This window comes from Lontra canadensis, unplaced genomic scaffold (genome assembly GCF_010015895.1).
Source record: "Lontra canadensis isolate GAN:19392208 unplaced genomic scaffold, GSC_riverotter_1.0 scaffold47, whole genome shotgun sequence".
Lineage (NCBI taxonomy): Eukaryota > Metazoa > Chordata > Mammalia > Carnivora > Mustelidae > Lontra > Lontra canadensis.
In genome coordinates, this window is record NW_022631041.1 from 14942179 (window position 1) to 14964207 (window position 22029).

Consider the following 22029-nt stretch of genomic DNA (forward strand, 5'->3'; position numbering starts at 1 on the left):
TCATATCCAAAATATATAAGGAAATCCAACAACTCAACAGCAAAAAATAAATAAAAATTAAAAACCCAATTAAAAATGGTCAAAAGACCTGAATAGACATTTTCCAAAGAAGGTATACGAAAAGCCAACAAGAAGATGCTCAACATCACCAGTCATTAAGGAAATGCAAATCAAAACCACAATGAGATATTATCTTCATGCCCATTAGAATGGCCATCACTAAAGACAAGAGATTACAAATATTGGTAAGGATGTGAATATAAAAGGGAACCCTTATACACGATTGCTGAGACTGTATGCTAGTATAGCCGCTATGGAACACAGTAGGGAGGATCCTCAAAAAACTAAAATTACATTGACTCCATGATCTAGCAATTCCACTTTTGAGAATATATCCAAAGGAGACAAATACACTAGCTCTAAAGAATATCTGCACCCCTATGTTCATAGCAGCATTATTTATAATAGCCAAGACATGAAAACATCCCAGTGTCCATCAATGGATGACTGGATAAAGCTATTGTGATGTATACATACATACACAATAGAATATTATTCAGCTATAAAAAATGAGGAAATCCTTCCATTTGGGACAGTATGAATGGACCTTGAAGTCATTATGCTAGGTAAAATAAGTCACAAAGAGACAATTACTGTATGTTCTCACTTACACGTGGAATATATAATTTTTTAAAAATCCCAGAAAAAGAGATCACACTTGGGGTTAGCAGGAGGGAAATGGGGAGGGGAGAACAGGGAATTGGAGAAAGACAGTCAAAAGGTATAAACTTACAGTTATAAGGTAAGTAAGTACTAGATATGTAATATATAACATGGTGACTATAGTTAACATGCTGTACAATATACATGAAGGTTGTTAAAAGAATGAATCCTAAGAGAATCACAGGTAATAAAGTTTCTTTCTCTTTTTACTGAGTCTATATAAGATGATGCATGCTTACAAAACTTATTTTGGTAATTATTTCACGATAAATGCAAACCATTAGGTTGTACACCCTTTACCGCAAGATACATCTCAATGTATCTGGAAAATTAAAAAAAGAATGAGGCAGATTTTATATACATGTGAGTTTATACATAAACATAGTATATATATATATATATATATATATATATATATATATATATATATGATAATACATAAAGAGTACCAAAATATGTTTCAGTAAAAAAACAAAAAAACATACTAACCAATGTGCATGGTACACTCCCATTTATAGTTAGAGAATTAAAAAAAGCATATACATATATGAATTTGTACATGTTGAGATGATTTTTAACAGTGCTTATTTCATGGGAAGCAGTCTACAAGGATAGCATAAAAGGGATACTAATGTTTCACTGTATATTTCTTTGTATTACTTGAATTTTTAGGCCTTTTATAATGCTTGTATTACTTTCCAACAGATAAATTACTTTAAATATTAATATAAAATTGTTGTAACAATTGTTCTCAATGGGTAGTTTCAAAGGATTTTGTAAAATGTATTCTCTGGAATGTTTTTAAATTTTACCCTTCAATCACAGATCTCATAATTTCATTGTAAATCTTCCCCCAACAAAACTGGTAAAAAAAAAAATTTATAAACAATAAAATCTAGCCAATTCCTTGAATTATTATAGATGAAAAATTATTAGGACCTCAACAAGTGCTATTTTATTTTATAAGTAGTTCCTTTTTTTCAACATTAGAAATCTTCCATTCTCCCAATATTCAATAATAGGTATAATAAGGACTTAATTTTGGGGGGAATGAATATGGTTTACCATGCTAAAAACACTTTTGGCTCATAAAAGATATAAAATATGATTTATACTCATCAGGTTTCAGAAACCGAAGGGGCCTCAGAATCATTCCATTTCATTCCTCAATGAAGCAACTGAAACCTATTGGTTAAGAGAGCTGCTCAAAGTCAGAATAGGACAAGAACAAAACTGAACTCTTGGTTTGACTTCCATCTCTCCTAATTAGCTTCATTTTTTAGAAATAATACAGAACAGGTAAGTGAGGCCAAGGCAGGCCTTCCGGATTTGAGTTTCTGAAGAGTACACAGAAAAATGCTTAGAGCAGATACCTGGCCTTAGAGTACAAAATAGCAGGGAAAGATGCAGGAAAAGGGCCTATTATTAGATAGTTCAATTCTGGTTCTGATTAAATTAGGAAGGGTAAAAGAAGATAATGATGAATCAATTCTTATTTCTGAAAAGTTTACAGTGGAAAAGGCCTTCTGAAAAGGCTTACAGTGGAGGACAATACTGTTTTTATCACCAAGAAACAGCTACTTGAGGGCAGCTCTAGGGTCAAGGAAATTTGAATGCCACTCTCTTACAGGAAAATCTATCAAAAGAAAAGGCTTGAAACTTTATTTCACAACTGTATGGTACTCAGGCTACTCAAATAATTCCCCAAAATCTTTACAAATTTCTAAAAAGGGAGAGAAAGCCTTGTTAATAGTTTATGTTTTTCTAACATGGTAATTCAGTCTGTGGCAATTCAATGTTAAAATAGAGCTGGATTTTTTTAATATATTAAATGTGCACCCTTGGTCCTTTTAATAATATGTATATGGTATTACATGTATGATCTTTTCCAAAACTTAGTAGATAATTTCTCATTTAATGATTAAGGATTCTTATGATAGTTACAATTCATGGTATTTGTTTTATTGGTCTTATCTATGACTAATATGCTACTGCATCCTTAGATCAGGAATGCAACCCCCAACTCTAAGTCTTTCTTATGAGGGGTTGGACAGAATTGGTGACTTTACCTTCAGCCCCTACTGGAGGCCAGTCACAGGCCTAGTAGCAATGGTGCAGTTTGGCAGTTATTAAAAGAAACTGCATTTTTAGGGGCACCTGGATGGCTCAGTTGGTTAAACTTCTGCCTTTGGCTCAGGTCATGATCCTGGGGTCCTGGGATGGAGCCCCATATCCGGGCTTCTCGCTCAGTGGGGAACCTTCTTCTCCCTCTCCCTCTGCTGCTCCCCCCACTTATGCTCACTCTCTCTCAAATAAATAAATAAAATCTTTTTAAAAAAGAAAGAAAGAAAGAAACTGCATTTTGGGGAAGTCACTAATGAAGCCACTAATAAAGAACTGCTTTTTTTTTTTTTTAAATATTTATTTATTTGAGAGAGAGAAAGCGTGAGCAGGCAGGGGGGCATAGAGGTAGAGGGAGAGAGAGAATCTCAAGCAGACTCCCTGCTAAGTGCAGAGTGTGTAGGGCTCCATCTCACAACCCTGAGATCATGACCTAAGCCAAAAACAAGAGTTGAATGCTTAATCGACTGAGCCACCCTGGCACTCCAGAACTGCTTATGTTAAATCAGCGATTCTCAAAGGGTGGTACAAGGGTCACCTAAAGGTCCCTTAGACACCTTCAGGAGTCTGAAAATTCAGAACACATTTATAATGCAGTATTATTTGCTATTTTCAGTCATTGTCATGAACATAAAGTGGAATTTTCCAAAGGCTATGATATTATATAAAGAAAAGTGTCAACATCCAGAAAATCTGCCTAACACAACGAACAAGTACAAAAGTGATGTGACACAGTACAAAAAGTTCCTTGATTACGGCTTCAGATATCACACTGTAAAAAACCTATTAAGAAATAAATACCACTTACTAAGTTTTGATGTAGTATTAAAGAGGCATATCTAGTTATCTGGAAAGTCTATTAAAATATTCTTCCATTTCTAACCCCTACAGACATCTGTGTAAGGCTGCATTTTTAAAATATTTATCAACCATAATAACATATTGCAACAGATTGAATGCAGAAACAGTTCTAAGTACCCAGCTGTCCTCTATTAAGCCTGATATTAAAGAAATTTGCAAATATATAGAACGATGCCACTCTTCTCCCAATTTATTTCTGGTTTAGAAAATACTTTTCTTGAAAAAATTTTATGATAACATATAGGAGTTATTATTTTTAGGCAGATTAAGAAATATTTTTAAATGTTCTGTTTTTATTTCTGAAATGGTAAATATCAAGAGACCTACCCACATAAACAAAAGCTCCTAGGCCGGGTCGGGGGGGGTCTGCAATAATTTTTAAACATTTAACAGGTCTTAAGACCACAAACTTTGGGAATCACTGAATTATAGAACTAAAAATGTTTTTTTGCTGTAAAAGTTAGCACACCTCTACATTTTTTTGCAGCTTTATACTTTGTCATAATTTTATTTAAACATTAAAATACATTTAACTATTAATATTAAAGTAAATAAATATATTAAAACAAGGCTGCTACCATGACAAAACTCTATTCAATAAATTTACTGATGTAAAAGTCAAAATAACAGTACAAAAACAACTATAAGTAAAGAAATATGTAGTCTGATTTAGCTGCCTACCCCTAGTATAGAATTCAACAAATTTAACCTCATCAAGCAGTTCTTCATCCCTGGTGTCCAGTCCAGGATGGGCAGACCATATCACACAAGAGAAAAACAGCAGTCATGGGTCCTTTTCTCCGTTCATACCTTGGGCTGTTTGTTTCAGTAATCATGTATCCATTTCTGAACTACCCGCTCTTAAATCACAGAGACACTGCATTCACTCAGTTCCATCAACCTACAAACTAAGCCTGCACCCAACTTAGAGGATAATATTCAGAGGGAAGTTTTTTCACAGCTAAATTATTTATAGGTAACCTTGAAAACTGCTTTCTGTCCCTCCCCTAAGAAGAAAAGGTAACTCAAAAAGGGAGTAAGAGAGTAGCTGGAAATCCTTCCTGGAATGAGACAATCTGTAAACTAACAAAGCTGCTCCAAGTTTCAGCTTAAGGGCAGACTCTTAAAAGAAAAAGCTACACCAAATGAGATAAAGAAAAAACACCATTCTTAGCAGAGTGGCACAGAACTAAAAGATAGCACTACTAATATTTCACTGCAATTTTAAGGGATACTTGGGACTGTCCTGGGTTTTAGTTAATGTGCAAAATGAAACACTGCAATTACGCTTCTAGATTTCTTTTTGATTTCTCCTTTGCCTAATAAATGGTAGTGACTATAACCTACTGAGTTTGAAGAAAAAAGATCAACTTTAGTGTTGGATAAAGTAATAAAATTGAGTAAATGAATGAGGCACAAAAACAAAAGCTGAATTTCACACTGAATTAAGAAACTCAATGGTAAATATTTCAAATTCTGGGTTGATTACTGAGATTATGAAAGATAAAATTAGACATAATGGGCCAAAGACTTTAGGAAGTATGAAAAGGTAAGCTAGAAAGTAGAGAATTACCCTCAGGTGGGTTGCCGAGGCTCCTCCATTTAGAAGAGAGCTAGTATATCGTGTGACAGCTGAAATGAGATTGATTTGAGAAAAGGAGGTTCATAATAACATATTAAATGTCAATTCTAATAAAACTTCAAACACAACAGAAATGAAGTAGTTTAGATCTCCCAACCAAACTCTGAGGCCTGTAGGTAATTAACTCAATACTCCTAAAATCTGAGAATAAACTTCTAAAAAAAGTTACTCCTTCATGTACATAAAACATTTATAACCCCTTGTGAAAAATAATTACCAAAAAAATAAGCTTTGAAATTTGAAAATACAAGTTCAAATATAATTTTCTCATCCAGAAAGAACTGAGATTATTTACAACTGTTCTAAAGAAAATAAAATGTTTCTGTATAATCTAACAAAACCTATATGGATTATATCCCAAGAATGACAAATTGATGATGGAAGAAATGAAAGATGACCTAAATAAATGGAAGAATATACTGTGTTCGAGTAGGAATTCTCCACAAATGATCCATGTTTAATGCATTTCCCATTAAAATCCCAGGAAAGTGTTTGTAGACAAAGACAAGCTTGTCTTAAAGTTTACATGGAAAGGCAGAGGACCCAGATTAGTTAAAATAGCCAAACTTTTAAAAAATAAAGCATAACGAGACAAATCAATCTACCTAATGTTAAACCTTATTATTTTGCCTATAATGAAGAATGTGTGTATTGTCAGGGGGACAGACACACAGATCAACAGAACAGACTGAAGAATGCAGAAATAGACCAATAAAAATATGCCCAACTGATTTTTGAAAAAGGTGCCAAATTCAACAGAAGAAGGGTACCTTTTCAACAAATGGTTACTGGAGTAACTGGGCACAACAGGCGAAAAAAAAAAAAAACAAAACAAGGACAAAAAAACAAAACAAAACAAAACAAAACAAAACAAAACAAAAACACCTCAACCTGAATCTCACATCAGATACAAAAACTCAAAATGGACATGAAAGTAAAACACAAAACCATAAGACCTTTGGATAAAAGTACAGTAGAAAATCTCGGGGGCTATAGGCAAAGGGTGATAGAAATAGACAAAGAATTCTGAGACTTTATCCAAAAAAGAAAAATCTGATAAACTACATTACATCAAAATTTAAAACTTTCCCTCTGAAAGCCCCTGTGATGAAGATGAAAAGACAACTACAGACTGGGAGAAGATATTTGCAAACCACATATCTGACAAAGGACTTGTAATCAGAATATATAAAGAACTTTAAAAATTAGTAAATACACCAACAAGCCAATAAGGAAATGGGCCAAAAAAAATTTTTTTAAATGAACATGAATAGAATCAACAGTTGGCAAATAAGCACACAAAAAGATATACATCATTAGCCGTTAGGAATGATACAAATTAAAACCATGAGATAGCACTAAACACCTACCAGAATGGCTACAATATAAAAGAATAGTAACATCAAAAGCTGGCAAGGATGTAGAGATACTGGATCAATTATACATTGCTGGTAGAAATGTAAAATAGCAATGCCACTCTAGAAAGAGAACGGTGGGGGCACCTGGGTGGTTCAGCGGGTTAAGCCTCTGCCTCCGGCTCAGGTCAGTCTCAGGGTCCTGGGATCATGCCCCGCATGGGGCTCTCTGCTCAGCAGGGAGCCTGCTTCCCCTTCTCTCTGCCTGCCTCTCTGCCTACTTGTGTTCTCCCTCTGTCAAATAAATAAATAAGATCTTTTAAAATAAAGAAAGAAAGAAAGAGAATGGTGTTTCTTAAAAAACCAAAAATGCATTTATCATACAACCCATCAAGCACTTTTAGACATATATCCCAGAAAAATGAATATATATGTTCACACAAAAAACTGTGTATGAAGGGTCATAGCAGCATTATTAGTTAATAGTTAAAAACTGGATAACAACCCTGATGTCCTTCAATGGGATGTACCATAACATTCCATGATATATCCATACCATAGCATATTACTCAGGAATAAAAAAGGAACACACTATTGATATATACAGCTTGGATGGAGCTCAAGGAAAAAAAAAAAATGAAATCTATTCATCTCAAAAGGTAAATACTACATGATTCCACTTATATAACATTCTTAAAATGACAAAATTATACAAATAGTGAACAAATTAGTGGATGCCACAGGTGAGAGAGAAGGCAATAAGGCAGTTGTGCCTATAAAAGCTGGTAACTCGGGATCCTTGTGATGGAACTGTTCTGCATCTTGATTCTGGTGGTGGTCACATAAATTTTTCCACACATGGGATAAAACTGCAGAGAACTAAACACATACACACATGCAAACACAAATGAATGCATGTAAAACCAGTGAAACCTGAGTAAGGTTCATGGATTGAATCATTATATCAAAAACAATTTCCTGGTTGCAGTATTATATTGCAGTTATGCAGTATGTTACCACTGCAGAAACTGAATGAAGCATATATGGGATCTCTACATATAATTTTTATACAACAGCATATGAATCTATAATTAACTCAAAATAAAAAGTTAAAAACTTTTTTTACACCCAGTAAGAAAAAAAAAAAATTGAGGACACTATTCAGTTACCAACTATTTCAAAGACTTTACTACAGATGATTTTCTTGCTAAGTGAGCAGCTACATAATCAACCTCAATCTATTACTCAGAATCCAACGACTTCTGTTTTTCCTCTCTTTCTTTTTTCTCCTCTTCCCCTCAACACTCATAAACCTCCTTCATAATTGGCTATAATAGAGAACCACAGTATATGTGTGTGTGTCTAGACTGCGACACCATGTTCTCTCTAGTTTTATACATACACAGAGGTATTTTTTTCTTTAAAATCATTATTAGCATTCTGTGCTCGTGGTTCCCAATTTTAAAAATCCATGATATGGAATATTTTCCATTTCCCCTTTAAAAATAATTGAAATGGGGTGCTTGGGTGGCTCAGTCATTAAGCATCTGCCTTCGGCTCAGGTCATGATCCCAGCATCCTTCAGGCTCCCTGCCCAGTAGGAGGCCTGCTTCTCCCTTTGCCTGCTGTTCCCCCTGCTTGTGTTCCCTCTCTCGCTATCTCTGTCATAAATAAATAAAATCCTTAAAAAACAACAACAAATAGAAATAAAATAAAAATAAAAAATAAAAATTAATTAAAATGTTTTGTTTTTTGTGACAATAATTGCTTTCAGATCCTACTCCCACTCCACCTCAAGGTAAGTAGCCCTTTAAAAAAAAAAGTTTCCATATGCTTTCTCTGCAGTTTGGGTTGATTACTGGTAAAGCCTACACAATAGGGTACCTTCTGTGCACTGAAACAGAATAATGATTGTTAATTGTATAGAGTAAGTTAGCTACTTTTTCTAATCATTGATGTACACAGTATTAGTAAGCCACTGCCCCTGGGCTTAGCACTGGTGTACTAAACATGGTATCCTATACAAAGAAGCACTATAACATACCATATATTAAAAACACCTAATTAATACTTTGCAGAAAGTTAATTTATTTGTAGTTCTGACTTGCACTTGTTCAGAGAGCTCTCACAGCAGGCATTATTCCTATACTTTTCCTCAGCTTTGTTTTCCAAACTACTCATTGATTTTCATAAGCCCTGACTCAGGGCTTCTCTTTGATATACATATGTACACACACACACACACACACACACACACACACACATATATATATATACACTGATTTTGTATTTAGTTTTATGCAATTTTACCACGTGTATGTGATATATATATATACATACATACTCACACACACAAGTATAAGGTAGCATCTAATACAAATTCTTTGTGCAAATATCATGGGGTAGTACTCTTTTTTTCAACTTGTTCCAAGAAAAGTATCTTTTTAAAAACTCTGCTATATTCTCAGACTAGTGACTCTTCTTATACCTACCTCGCGTATTAGTTTCTATCTGGAGGAATAAGGGTAAGCCCTGTCCCCAAAAAGTCTTTTACAAATGTTCAAAGAAATAAAAACAAAGAATTTTTTATGTGACATTTCTTACACAACGCCCCCAAATGTCAGTTTTATAAACTATATCTCTTAGTGTATCATTTTCAATTTTAGAGAAACAGATAATCAAATAATGTATTTCCCCAAAATCATGAAGATTCATGGAATTAAACACTCATTCATTAACAGGTGGCCCATTAACGTGTACATTTTTTTTATCTTGCTCTTAAGTATACAATTTTAATTTTTTCCTAATCTTACTCAAAGATAATTTTACAAATATTAAAAGAAATAGTTTTCATTTCCAAGAATACACTGAACTACAATAAGCAATCTTACCAGAGCACATTAAATACCCAATGAAAAACCAACACAAAACAGCACAATGAGAGGCTGTATTAGTTTTACCTTAATTCTTCTCTCGGTGTCATCTAATTTTAACTCTGCTGAAACTAGTTTCTTTGCCAAATCATCTCGCTCAGGTAGGTGTCTAGCTTCAGAGATCTTTTTCAGTTTCTGTAAGGAAAATTTTGTCCTAAATAGTTCACCTTCTGTATCTTTCACCCTTTTTTCAGTTGCCCGTTCTTTCTCTTGAGATTTTCTTAAGCGTTCTTTGAGTGCTGTAATCTCATTGTTATGACGAGCAATAAGTTGTGAGATTTCATTTTCTGTATCTTCAAACTTATTCAGGGCTTTCTCCTGTCTGTACTGAAGCCTTTTCAAAGCCTTATTTTCTTTTAGCAGCTCAGCTAACTTGACCTGGAGTTCAGTTACTTCATTCTGCAATTCATTGATTTTTAGCAGTCTTGCAGAAAGAACCCGTTTTGTAACAAGATCAGTATCTTTCCGGAGTGGCTCCCTATTGAGGCTCTGGGAGCGAAATCCCACTCGTACTCCCTTTCTGTTTGGTGGACCCTTAGGGCTTGGCTTCCTAGGGGCTAAAAAAGAAACAGTAATGATGTAAAGTGAAAGCTGTACTAATGTAATATTACTTATTCATTCTAATATAAATGAATCTATAACATTCTTTAGTTTCTTCCTTAAAAAACGATCTTACAATATTTAAGTATCAGGTTTTATTTAGAGGTTTCAGTATGTTTTTATTAAGACAGGTCCAGAATCTTTTCTTAAGAAAGGTCGGGAACATTCGGACTTATCAAAATGATACCCCAATAGTTTATAGGAAATTATTTTTACATTGCTTTAAAAAAAATAACAGCATCAGGCTTTACCATTTTTAACCTTATAGGAAATTATTTTTACATTGCTTTAAAAAAAATAACAGCATCAGGCTTTACCATTTTTAACCTTATAGATAAGATGGCAAGCCAGAATTCAAGCACGACATTATGAGCATTAGCAGGGGGTGTAATAAACACTGGACAAAATAATGGGATATTCAAATAATTTATGCCAAGATATTTGGGATTATAATTTGGAATGTGAAACATATGTTTTCTCTAAATTAATTAGAACTCTTTTTTCTTTATTTGGGGAAACAAGACAATACCACATTGTACAGTGAGAAGATCTGAGTTTGGGACTTTGATTTACCACTTAATAACTCCTTGGGCAATTCAGCTAAACCTTTCCAGGTCTATTTTCCCCACCCGTATAATGAGCATAACACCACCTATATAACTAGGTTGTTGTGAGGATTAAACAAAGAATGCACATAAAACAGGAAGTTCTCCACACATATTCTCTGTCAGTAATAAGAACTTAATCCCATTTATCAGTGACTGAAAATGAAAAACACTTTTAGCAATACAGATGTTACTGCATTATTTCAAATGCTTGCTCAGGAGCTTTTTGTGTGAGGTTCAAAACAAAAACATTTGAAGTAATTTGAGAACAAGATAAAAACAAAAACCTACACCCTAAAAAATATAGGCATATGAAATCTTTAAATTGTACATATTAAATAACATTTCATAAGACTGTGGAATGTCATTATTTTTACTAAAAGTTCATTAAACTTAGGCCCCAATACACAAAGCACCTGCCCTTTAAAAAGAGACATCTGGAAGTCTGCCACAGTTGAGAATAATGAACTTTAATCTCCAAGGTGACGCATTTTTTTCCAAGAAGGAAATGCATTCCAGAGGGGGGAAAAAAAAAAAAGAAAAACTAGAAAATTCAACCCTTCCTTATCCTCCCTCCAGCTGTGGATACCTTGACTCCATTATGTAAACCAAGTAAAGAGTAACAGGTAATATTTACAGTTTACATTATACAAGTTCATTTAAAAAATGGACAACTCTAAAGAATGTGTTTTGACTGTGTACTGATTTGGGATTTCAGTTCTATAATTGTTTGAATACACAAAAGGAAGCAGTAATACTAAGAAATGGGGAAAGGCCTACAACTTTGAGCTACACTTTCCAATACAGTAGTAGTCACTAGCCACATGTGGCTCGAGAGATTCGAAATGTGGACAGTCCAAACTGAGATATGCCATAACTGAAATACATACTGAATTTCAAACACTTGTTCAAAAAAATGTGTAATGTTTTAAACACAGTGTTTTATATTAACTACATTTTAAAAAGATAATATTTTGAATATTTTGGGTCAAATAAAATATACTATTAAAATTAATTATACCTATTTTTCTTTTTTTAACGTGGTTATCAGACAATATAAAATTACATGTGTGGCTTGTGTTTGAGACTTGCATTATATTTCCCCTGGACGGCACTGCTCCAATTTTAAATTGGGGCATCCATCATTTCAATTTTCATTCCTTCCCAACATACTGAGTTAACAGTTTTGGTACCCATATACTTTTATAGACCATGTATTCAATTCTTGGAATGACAGAAACTTTACACATAAAAATGATTATACATAAAGACAAATGTTAATTATTCCAAATCTCTAATTTTTATGTATAAAATTGTATTTCTCAGCAAACAAAATTACAAATTACAAAATACAAATAGAAACTTATTTTATTTGAAAAGTTAAAGCCTATATAAGAATCAGGATAGAATTTTCCACTAATACCTTACTTCGATTGTTCAGTCAGATAGGAAGGGCTTCCAAAACCAACTTTTTCACATCCTAAAAATCTGAACATTTATTTTTAGCATATTCTATTAGCATGACTACAAACTGATCATAAAAAGTACACTTAACCTGAACTCAAAAAGATTTCCTAGCTGCCATTTACTTTTTTATTTTCATTTTTAAAACTATCAAGATGAAATATAGTGCTAGTAAGAGTGAGAAAAGATGACTGACTATCATGTGTATCACTCTTCATCTACTTCTTGTTAAGTCATTATGAAAAAGAGGGTGAGAAAATATTGCTTTGTTTCTAGCTTCGGGTGATAAAACTAAAATATGACTCCTTTAAAAAACACGTAGTAAAGATGAATTATGCATCTATAAAAGACTTAAGATGTTATACTATTGACAAAACATGAAATACAATACATAACATGTAATATATAAACATGTATAAATGAAACTATTAAATTTTATTGTGCATATAATTTTTGATAAAGCAACAATTTTATTTTTAAAAATATTTAATATGCTGAAAATTAAAAAGGAAAAATATGGTATCAAACATGCAAATACACGAATTCAAGTGTTTAAGATGCTATTTTAATCACATTTGTTCTGTCCTTAGAACACTGGTGGTTGCCAGCCTAACAAGAAACTAATTCAGTGTTTAAGGAAACACTAAAGTGTTTAACTATAGCTGGTGTGGTCCTGTTGATTGATCTAAGGCAGACAAATTACCACAGATTTTAATTCAGAAGACAAAACAAACAAGTCAGATTAAAGATTAATAACTGAAATTTTCTGGGTGATGTTGGAAATGTTTTTCAAAGCTTTTTCTCAATTATTTTCCTTAAGAATGTAAGGTTTAAGAATTTCTGACTCCTTGATTAGGTGGCCTCCTAAACTGCTTCTGGGGAAGTAGTGAAAAATTAAAGTATTCCTACCAATAATACCAATAATTCCTCAAATATGTATGTTATTTCTTAGGAACAAACAAGCACTTTCTAAGGTTCAACCCTACGGTCTGTTTTTTCTTAATTAGATAGCAAAAGTTTAGTATCAGATCATGCATTCAACCACAAAATCAAAACAAGAGGTTCTTGCTGAGACAGATTTGGAGCAAAAGACCAAAAACCCTGAGCACTACATAGGCAAAAGAAAGAAAAAGAAAAAGCACCCAATTGTTATAAGAACGGACATCTCTGGGAAGTTAGATCAGAGGTCCACGAGAGGGCTGCTTTCAAAAGTAACACATTCTTTGCAGATTTATTTAAAGCAAATATTACTTTCCAAAGTAAAAATTTATAAAGGCAAATTTAATTATACCCCTGCTTAAATCTGTTCAATAGCCAACTATTTCCTGAAAAAGAGAGCCAATATATTATTATAGGTTTCAAGGTCCCGTTTTCCTTTTTGGCTTCCGATTTTACCCCTCCCTGCCATGCAATCTAATCTCTATATAAGCAGGATGCCTGGGTGGCTCAGTTATTAAGCATCTGCCTTCGGCTCAGGACCTGATCCCAGGGTTCTGGGATCAAGCCCCCCCATCAGGCTCCCTACTCAGCGGGAAGCCTGCTTCTCCCTCTCTCACTCCCCCTGCTTGTGTTCTCGTTCTCTCTCTCTCTCTCTCTCTCTGTGTCAAATAAATAAATAAATAAAATCTTTTTTTAAAAAACCTCTATATAAGCATTCTAACCTAATGCTGCATTCATTAATGCATACTATAATGACCTCATTTACCTTGGCTTAATTTTCTATGGTGTATTTTTCTACGGTTGTCCTTAGATATTTTGTTACTAAGTACATCTGGGGCTTTTTGACCGAAAATTCATTAAGATGAAGAAGAGATTTCTAGAACACTGCCTTGTCAAATATGTATTAATATGTAGATCCAAACTAGGAAAATTTTAATAAAACAAATCATTTCTAATAATTAACCTTGTTTCCATTATAACATAATTTTACAGAAAACCAAGTGGTAGTCCCAAGTTCCAAATTCCATTTCTAGATTTAATTTGAGCTTTTGCAGTAAGCATTGTGTATCCTAGAGGAAGTAGTTTTATAAAAATGTCCCTTAACTACCTTGTAGCAATGTCTTTTGCTGCTTTTTAGAGGTGAAGATTTAAAAAGGGATAAACATTTTCTGACTTTTTTTTTTTTTTTGCCTTTACAGTACCTCAGAAACAGCAAGACATTCATTTAGGAAGAAGAGAACAAAATAAGGTTTATTAATAGTTCCTTCTTCTGTATATAGTATGATTTTAATTATAACAAAGGATAATACACAGCACCAAAGGCAACAACTATATATAACACTATATATACAACTATATATATAACAACTATACATACAAAAATACATCTTATTCAAAACGACGATCAGCCCATTTCCATGTGTATATCAATATATATATAGCAATGGAAATTTCATTCATACAACTTGCCTAAACACTTAAAATGAGTCTTCAAGGTCCACCGGACTCTTAAAGAATGCTTACCTTGATGATGCACTTGGCTATCTGAAATTTGTCTTTTAGGATTTTTTCCCTTAATACTTGTGGGTGAAGAATTGACCAGCGAAGACCGGCCAGAAGACTGTGGGGTAGTTTCAAAATCAGATGAAGAATAACGGTGTTTTCCTGCCTTACTTTCTTGATCATTATCTGGACTTCTTTCTCTTTCCCCCATGGTTTTGTAAAATAGTCTCTATTCACATAATTTCACAAACTCCTTTCTCCAAAAACTCCATGACAAGCCTGAATAGCAGTGTTTAGAGTCTTCAGATCCTGGTGATAATATTCATGTCTGCACTTTGTTTTCTCTAGGTATCTGTAGTAGAGATTAGAACATTAGCAAACAGAAGATACACTTTTGCCCCTACAATTAAGGAAGAGGAAAGGAAACTCATTATATTTCGTGAAATAGGTTTTATAGTTAATTACAATTAAAGATACTAAAAGTAAATAGTATACTATTTATAATTTCTAAAAGAAGCTATAATTCGATTCACCTATATTTTTCACATTGTTGGGGAAAAGACAGAATGAGCTTAGACAGAGAACATGTAAAATGCCTAACATATAATTCTTTTTGAATAAAAGTTAACTGAATTTGACTCCCCTGAATCTTAAGATTTATAATAAAGACAAATGCTTATTTTTTACAGGCGTATAATGACCAAATCACCATTTTTTTTTTCTGGGGGGGCAGTGGTGGTTAAGGCAAGCCTAACAGGAACACTAACAACAAAAACCAACCTACATAAAAGTGTAAAACTAAAGTATGGGGAAAAAATCAAATTAAAATACCTAATGAAAAACATTTGCAACATGACAGAAAAATGGTTACCATCCTTTACATATAAATAACTCATACCATCCCATATGAAAAATAAGAGGCCAAAAGTTAAAAGGGCAATTACATATTAAGACCCACAGTGGGCAATACAAATGATAGGCACATAAAAATATTCAACTTCAGATACCATTTTTAAACTTACCAATTACCTAAGTTTTTTTCAAAATAACACTCAATGCTGCTAGAATGCCTATCAAGAAAAGATCCACAAGATTTTTGGAAAGTTGGCAAGATATATTAAAACTTTAATTGCACTTTTAACCTTTGATCCGGTAATTCTATGCCTAAAATAACAAGAAAAGAATCCTAAAAGTAGAGGAAAAGTTATGTACAAATGGTTATAGAGAACAACTTTTTTAAAGATTTATTTATTTATTTGAGAAAGAGAGAGCATGCAACCAACTGTGGCACCCAGGTGCCCCTACAGTACAATTTTTTTTTAAAAAGGGAAGCAATGTAAATGTCTAACTGCAGAATAATTAAGAATATTGTAAAAATCGGGACGCCTGGGTGGCTCAGTTGGTTAAGCGGCTGCCTTCAGCTCAGGTCATGATCCCAGCGTCCTGGGATCGAGTCCCACATCGGGCTCCTTGCTCGGCGGGGAGCCTGCTTCTCTCTCTGCCTCTGCCTGCCATTCTGTCTGCCTGTGCTCGCTCTCTTTCCCTCTCTCTCTGACAAATAAATAAAATCTTAAAAAAAAAAAAAAAAGAATATTGTAAAAATCAATACAGCATAATATCATGCTATTATTAGAAACACAAAAAGTTTATTACTAGAGGAGATGTTTATAGTACTATGGTAAAGACAAAATTCAAACTAGTGAATACAATATGGTCTCAACTATACATATTCATTGAAAAGAAAATACTGAAAATACTGAGTATTCTTCCCTCAGAAACTGAAAAAAATTTGTGAAGTGCGAGATACATAAACACCAAAATAGTGTTTGGCCCACAAGAATTTTAGATGGTTTTTTTCCTCTCTTTATAAATTTTTATTTTATAATAAAATAAAACTGGATTATCTTTTTAATTGGAATAATTGTATTTAATATTCAGAAAAAAAGTCCCACTGACAAAATTAATTATTTCAAGTATAGTGGTTCTAGTACTATATGGAAAAAGATATGCAGACAAGGCAGTGGTACTAATGTTCACTGCAGTATTATAGTGGTAGAGGACTAAAACAATTAGAAGGACCATAAATAAGGTACTGGCGACATAATATAACCACATAATGAAGTACTGTACTATGAAGCTACTAAAGGAATGAGCACTACCTCTGTTTACTTTCTGCAGTCTAGAGCGATCTCCACAAAATATTAAGGAATATGGACAAAACATTATAGTATATTACCATTTATCAAAAAAAAGATTACAAACTTGTATACATACATAATGTTTCATGTTTTTAAAAAGTAAAAGGACAAACTAAACACTTAATGAAAAAAAAAAGGGGGGGAGGGGTTCTGTAGGGCAAGGCTGCCCAATAAAACTTCCAGCAAGAATGGAAATGTTTTTTCATGGGGCGTCAGCGCCTGCTGCACTCAAAGGAGAACTTTTATGAAAGCAGCGTATGCTCTGAATTGATAATGACAAGATCTACAGCCCAGCGTTCTGAAACTCTGACCCAAGTAGAAGAATAAGCACTGATTTCAAGGTTTCTGTATTTTCCTTCACATAGTGTCCTTATTTACATAAACTTCGACTGCATCATGACAAAAAAAAAAAAAAAAAAGAGAATGGAAATGTTTTATAATCTGTGCTATCTGGCATGGTAACTGGCCACATATGAGCACCTGAGCACCTGAAATGTGGCAAATGTGACTAATTTTTAATTTTGTTGTATTTTAATTAACTTAAGTTTTAAAAGCTATACATAATGGTGTTTGGCTCTCTGAATTTCAATGATCTCATTTTTAAAGGGAATAGTAATAGTAATTTCCTTGGAGAACTGCTGGGACAAGTTAACTAGGTTAATTCAAGAACTATGACACCATAAGCATTCAGTAAAAATCAATTACATTTACAATTCAAACATACAAGATGCTCAGTAAATTGATATTCCTTGTCAAAGACTCAGTTTTAATTACAATATAATTAAAAGCTGATCATATGGTATAAATGAGGATTATTTGTTTATATGCCTATAGCAGAAGTAGCTCCCTATGACCTGTCCCATCTTAATCAGTGGTGCCACCTAACCGTTCACTGCAAAAGATATATCCCACAAAACATTACCAGCCATTCATCTTCTATGCACCAGCAATTACCCTTCCCCATCCACGCCTCAAATATATGCATATAGTTTATTTAAAAAAAAAAAAAAAAAAAGGAACCATCCACTGCCCCATTACTCGAGTCCCTCTCCCTGGGATAGCTATTTTAGTGGCTTATACTTTTATGCTTATGCTATTTCTTGAATTAGCAACTTAAGACTATGTAAGATGAGGATTTAACTTGTGACTCATTTTTAAATGGTTACAACATGTAATGACTTGTTTGGAAGTTTTTTTCCTTCAGATTCCTAATAGTCCTTTTTTCTTACTGAAAAGAAAAAACAACCTTCCTATATCACTAATATTTACCTAGCTTGCTAGTCATTCTATCTGTAGCCTGAATTCCACTTCTTTCCTCCTCTTAAAAACATTTTTCTTGGAGATCAATTATTTCCAATTCTAATTTAAACCAATTATTCTGTAGCTCTGTGGTACCACTGTCATTCTGGAATCATTTTTGTAGTACTTCTGGGATAATCCACCATTTCTAACAGCTCATGTCATCATCTTTATTAGTTTTGATCATCACTTTTCTGGTCTATATTCTCAAGTAACTCCTACAGAAAGGGTAAGTAGGTTGACATCAGAGACTGTGACTCTGAAAAACAAACTGAGGGTTTTGGAGAAGAGGGGGTGGCGGGATGGTGAGCCTAGTGTGGGTATTAAGGAGGGCATGTATTGAATGGAGCACTGGGTGTGGTGTATAAACAATGAATATTGGAACACTGAAAAAATAAAACTAAATTACAAAAAAAAAAGGGTAAATAGGTTGAGAAAAATGTTCTGAGTCTTTGTATGCCTGAGAAGGTCTTTATTTTGCCCTCCAATCTGGTAGTTTTTTTAAGTTCTGCCATCTAAGTTATTTTCTCTCAGAACTTTAAAGACACTACTCCACTGTCTTCTAAACCCTCAGAGGTTCTTAGAAGATGTTATACTCTCTCTTTTATCCAACATATACTTCTTCTAAGCTCTCACCATGCAACCATAATGAAAACAACAACCTCAAAAATCCCTGCCATTACGGAGTTTACACTCTAGTTATGTGTATCTGTATCTGATTCTCATTCCCTTATAGATTATCTTTTTCTTTTCCTTCCTAGGAGTTTTTAGGATTTTAACTCCTCTTATACTGCAATCCCACAACATGCATAGGTGCGAGTCTTTTTTCACTGATTGTGTCGCCCCTTTACCTTCCTCTTCCTTTTAATATTGAAACAAGTACCTTTGAGCACTAGAAATGTTTTTATGTTACTTTTCTGATAACTGGCTTTCCTATTTATTCTTTTTGAGATTTCTACTGGCTAAAACAAACTGTTCTCTCTGTATTTCTATTTTCACTCAACTTATCTTTTAACTATCCAGGATTGTTGTGTTTTTATTTACTTTGTGCAAACACCTTAATTCCCAAGAATTCTTTCTCGTTCTGGTTTTTTAAATAACTATCCTGTTCCTGATTTACTGATGCAATATATTTTCATTCCTCTGAGAACACTAAATAGACATTTTGTTTGCTTTAAAGTCTCTCCTGATCCAGGACCTCCCGTCTCACATGGTGACAGTTTTTCTCATTTATATACGATTTTATTTCTTTGAAAGTAATTTTTGGTTGTCCATTGATATTTTAAAAAGGAAAAAGAAAGAAAAAGAATAAATGGAAAGCAGGTATTTATAAATAAGGCTTCCTGATATGCACACTTTGCTTTAGGATGAATAGCAGAGAATCAGCCATTTTCCAGGGGGCTCCTAAAAAGCTAGAATTACAAGGGATAATCTTCAGATACAAATATCCACCATGGCAACTCTACTTCTCTTTTAGGGTTGTCTTTATTTTGATTTTCTGAAGAAATTGCTTCTATATTTTTTGATGGGAAAGAAAGGGAATGGTGAAGGGCAAGGACTATTACACTGAGTCACTGTGTATGGGACTGGGTAGGAAAGGAGGCATAACTATTACACAGTTTTTCAACTATTCTTCCTTCCCATTTTCAATTATCCTTTCTCCCTGACTTTTCAAATTCTAAGATCCTCTGAGATTCTTTTAGATATACTTGAATCTTTCTTTGCTGTAGTTCCCTCCTGAATATTTTCAGACACAGCTTTCTCTGTTTCAATGTGTTTCATCTATCATTACTCTTTTCCTCTTTCAGAAATGTGCTGTGATGTCTTATCTACAGACAGTACCCTAAACACCTCATTACTAGTAAGAAATTGAATTGGTACTCAAGAAACTCCCAAGAACAAAAATCTGGGATCATATAAATTCACAGGTGAATTCTACCAAACATTTAAAGAATACCTATTCTCGACATTTTTCCAAAGACATATAGATGGCCAACAGACACATGAAAAGATGCTCAATATCACTAATCATTAGAGAAATATAAATCAAAACTACAATGAGATGTCACCTCACACCTGTCAGAATGGCTAAAATCAAAAGCACAAGAAACAACAGATGTTGGTGAGGTGGTAGAAAAAAGGGAACATTCTTGCTCTACTAGTGGGAATGCAAGCTGGTACAGCCACTGTGGAAAACACTATGGACATTCCTCAAAAAGCTAAAAATAGAACTACCTGGGGCACCTGGATGACTCAGTCAGTTAAGTGTCTGACTCTTGATTTTGGCACAGGTCATGATCTCAGGGTCATGAGGCTGAGCCCTATGTTGGGCTCTGTGTTAAGACACTGGAGCCTGCTTAAAATTCTCTCTCCCCCTCTCCCTTTGCACCTCCCTATCCCCACTCTCTCTCAAAACAAAAAATGAAAAACAAAAAAATCTACCTTATGATCCAGACATTGTACTACTAGGTATTTACCAAAGAATACAAAAAAAAAAAAAAAAAAAAACCAACTAACTCAAAGGAATACATGCACCCTGATATTTATAGCTGCATTATCTACTATAGCCAAACTATGGAAACAGCCCAAATATTCATTGACCGATGAATGGGAAAAGATGTGGGGGGGGGGGGTGTATAATGTAATATTACTCAGCTATAAAAGAGAAGTCTTGCTGTTTGCCATGATGTGAATGGAACAAGAGAGTATTATACTAAACAAAATAAGTCAGATAAAGACAAATACCATATGATTTCACTCAAATGTGGAATTTCAGAAACAAAACAAACGAGCTTAGCGGGGGGAAAAGAGAGACAAATCAGGAAATAAACTCTTAACTATAAAGAACAAACTAATGGTTACCAAAGGAGAGGTGGGTGGGGGAATGGGTTAAACAGGTGATGGGGACTAAGAAGTGTACCTGTTGTGATTAAGCACTAGGTGTTGTATGGAAGTGCTGAATCACTATACTGTACAACTAAACTAATATTACACTGTATGTTAACTAACTGGAATTTAAATAAAACCAAGGAGGGAAAGCTTCCAGATACATTCTACAAGGTCAGCATTATGTTGATACTAAAAGCAAAGACAATACCAAAAAAAGAAAACTATAAGCCGATATACCTAATGAACATAGATGCAAAATGTCAACAAAATATTAGCAAACTACATTCAATAATACATTAAAAGAATAATTTAGTACCATTAAGTGGGATTTACTGCAGGAACACCAGAACAGTTCAACAACTACAAACCATCAACATGACACACCACATAACAGAGGGATAAAAATCATATGATCATCTCATTAGATGCAGAAAAAACATCTGACAAAATTCAAAATCCATTCAATCCATCTACTGAACGAAACTGTCAACAAAGTGGGCTGGCAGAAAACATACTGCAACATAATTAAGGCAATATAATATAAACCCACAGCTAACAGTACATTCAATGATGAAAAATTGAAAACTTTTCCTCCAAGATCAGGAACATGACAAGGATGTCCACTCTTGCCATTCTTACTGAAAATGACACTGGAAGTCCTAGCCACCTCAATCAGACAAAAAAATTAAAGAAAAGGCATCCAAACTGGTAAAGGAAAAAGTAAAACAGTCAATAACTGTAGATAATGATACTATATATAGAAAACCCTAGAGACGCCACCAAAACACCATTAGAATACATTAATTCAATAAAGGTGCAGGATACAAAATGAATACACAGAAATCTGTTGCATTTCTATACATTAATAACAAAGCAGCAGAAAGAGAAATTCTTTTA

The 22029-nt window shown here is 33.8% G+C and overlaps 1 protein-coding gene across 1 annotated transcript in view; it reads right to left on the reverse strand.

Moving 5' to 3' along the window:
- LCA5 (lebercilin LCA5) overlaps positions 1–22029 on the reverse strand; it is a 59494-nt gene that overhangs the window by 27121 nt on the left and 10344 nt on the right. The window contains exons 2-3 of the mRNA XM_032873209.1: positions 14768–15098; positions 9663–10192 (exon numbers count right to left, since the gene is read on the reverse strand). Coding sequence (XP_032729100.1) covers positions 9663–10192; positions 14768–14957 — 720 coding nt within the window. The 5' untranslated portion in view covers positions 14958–15098. The remainder of the gene's footprint in view (positions 1–9662; positions 10193–14767; positions 15099–22029) is intronic.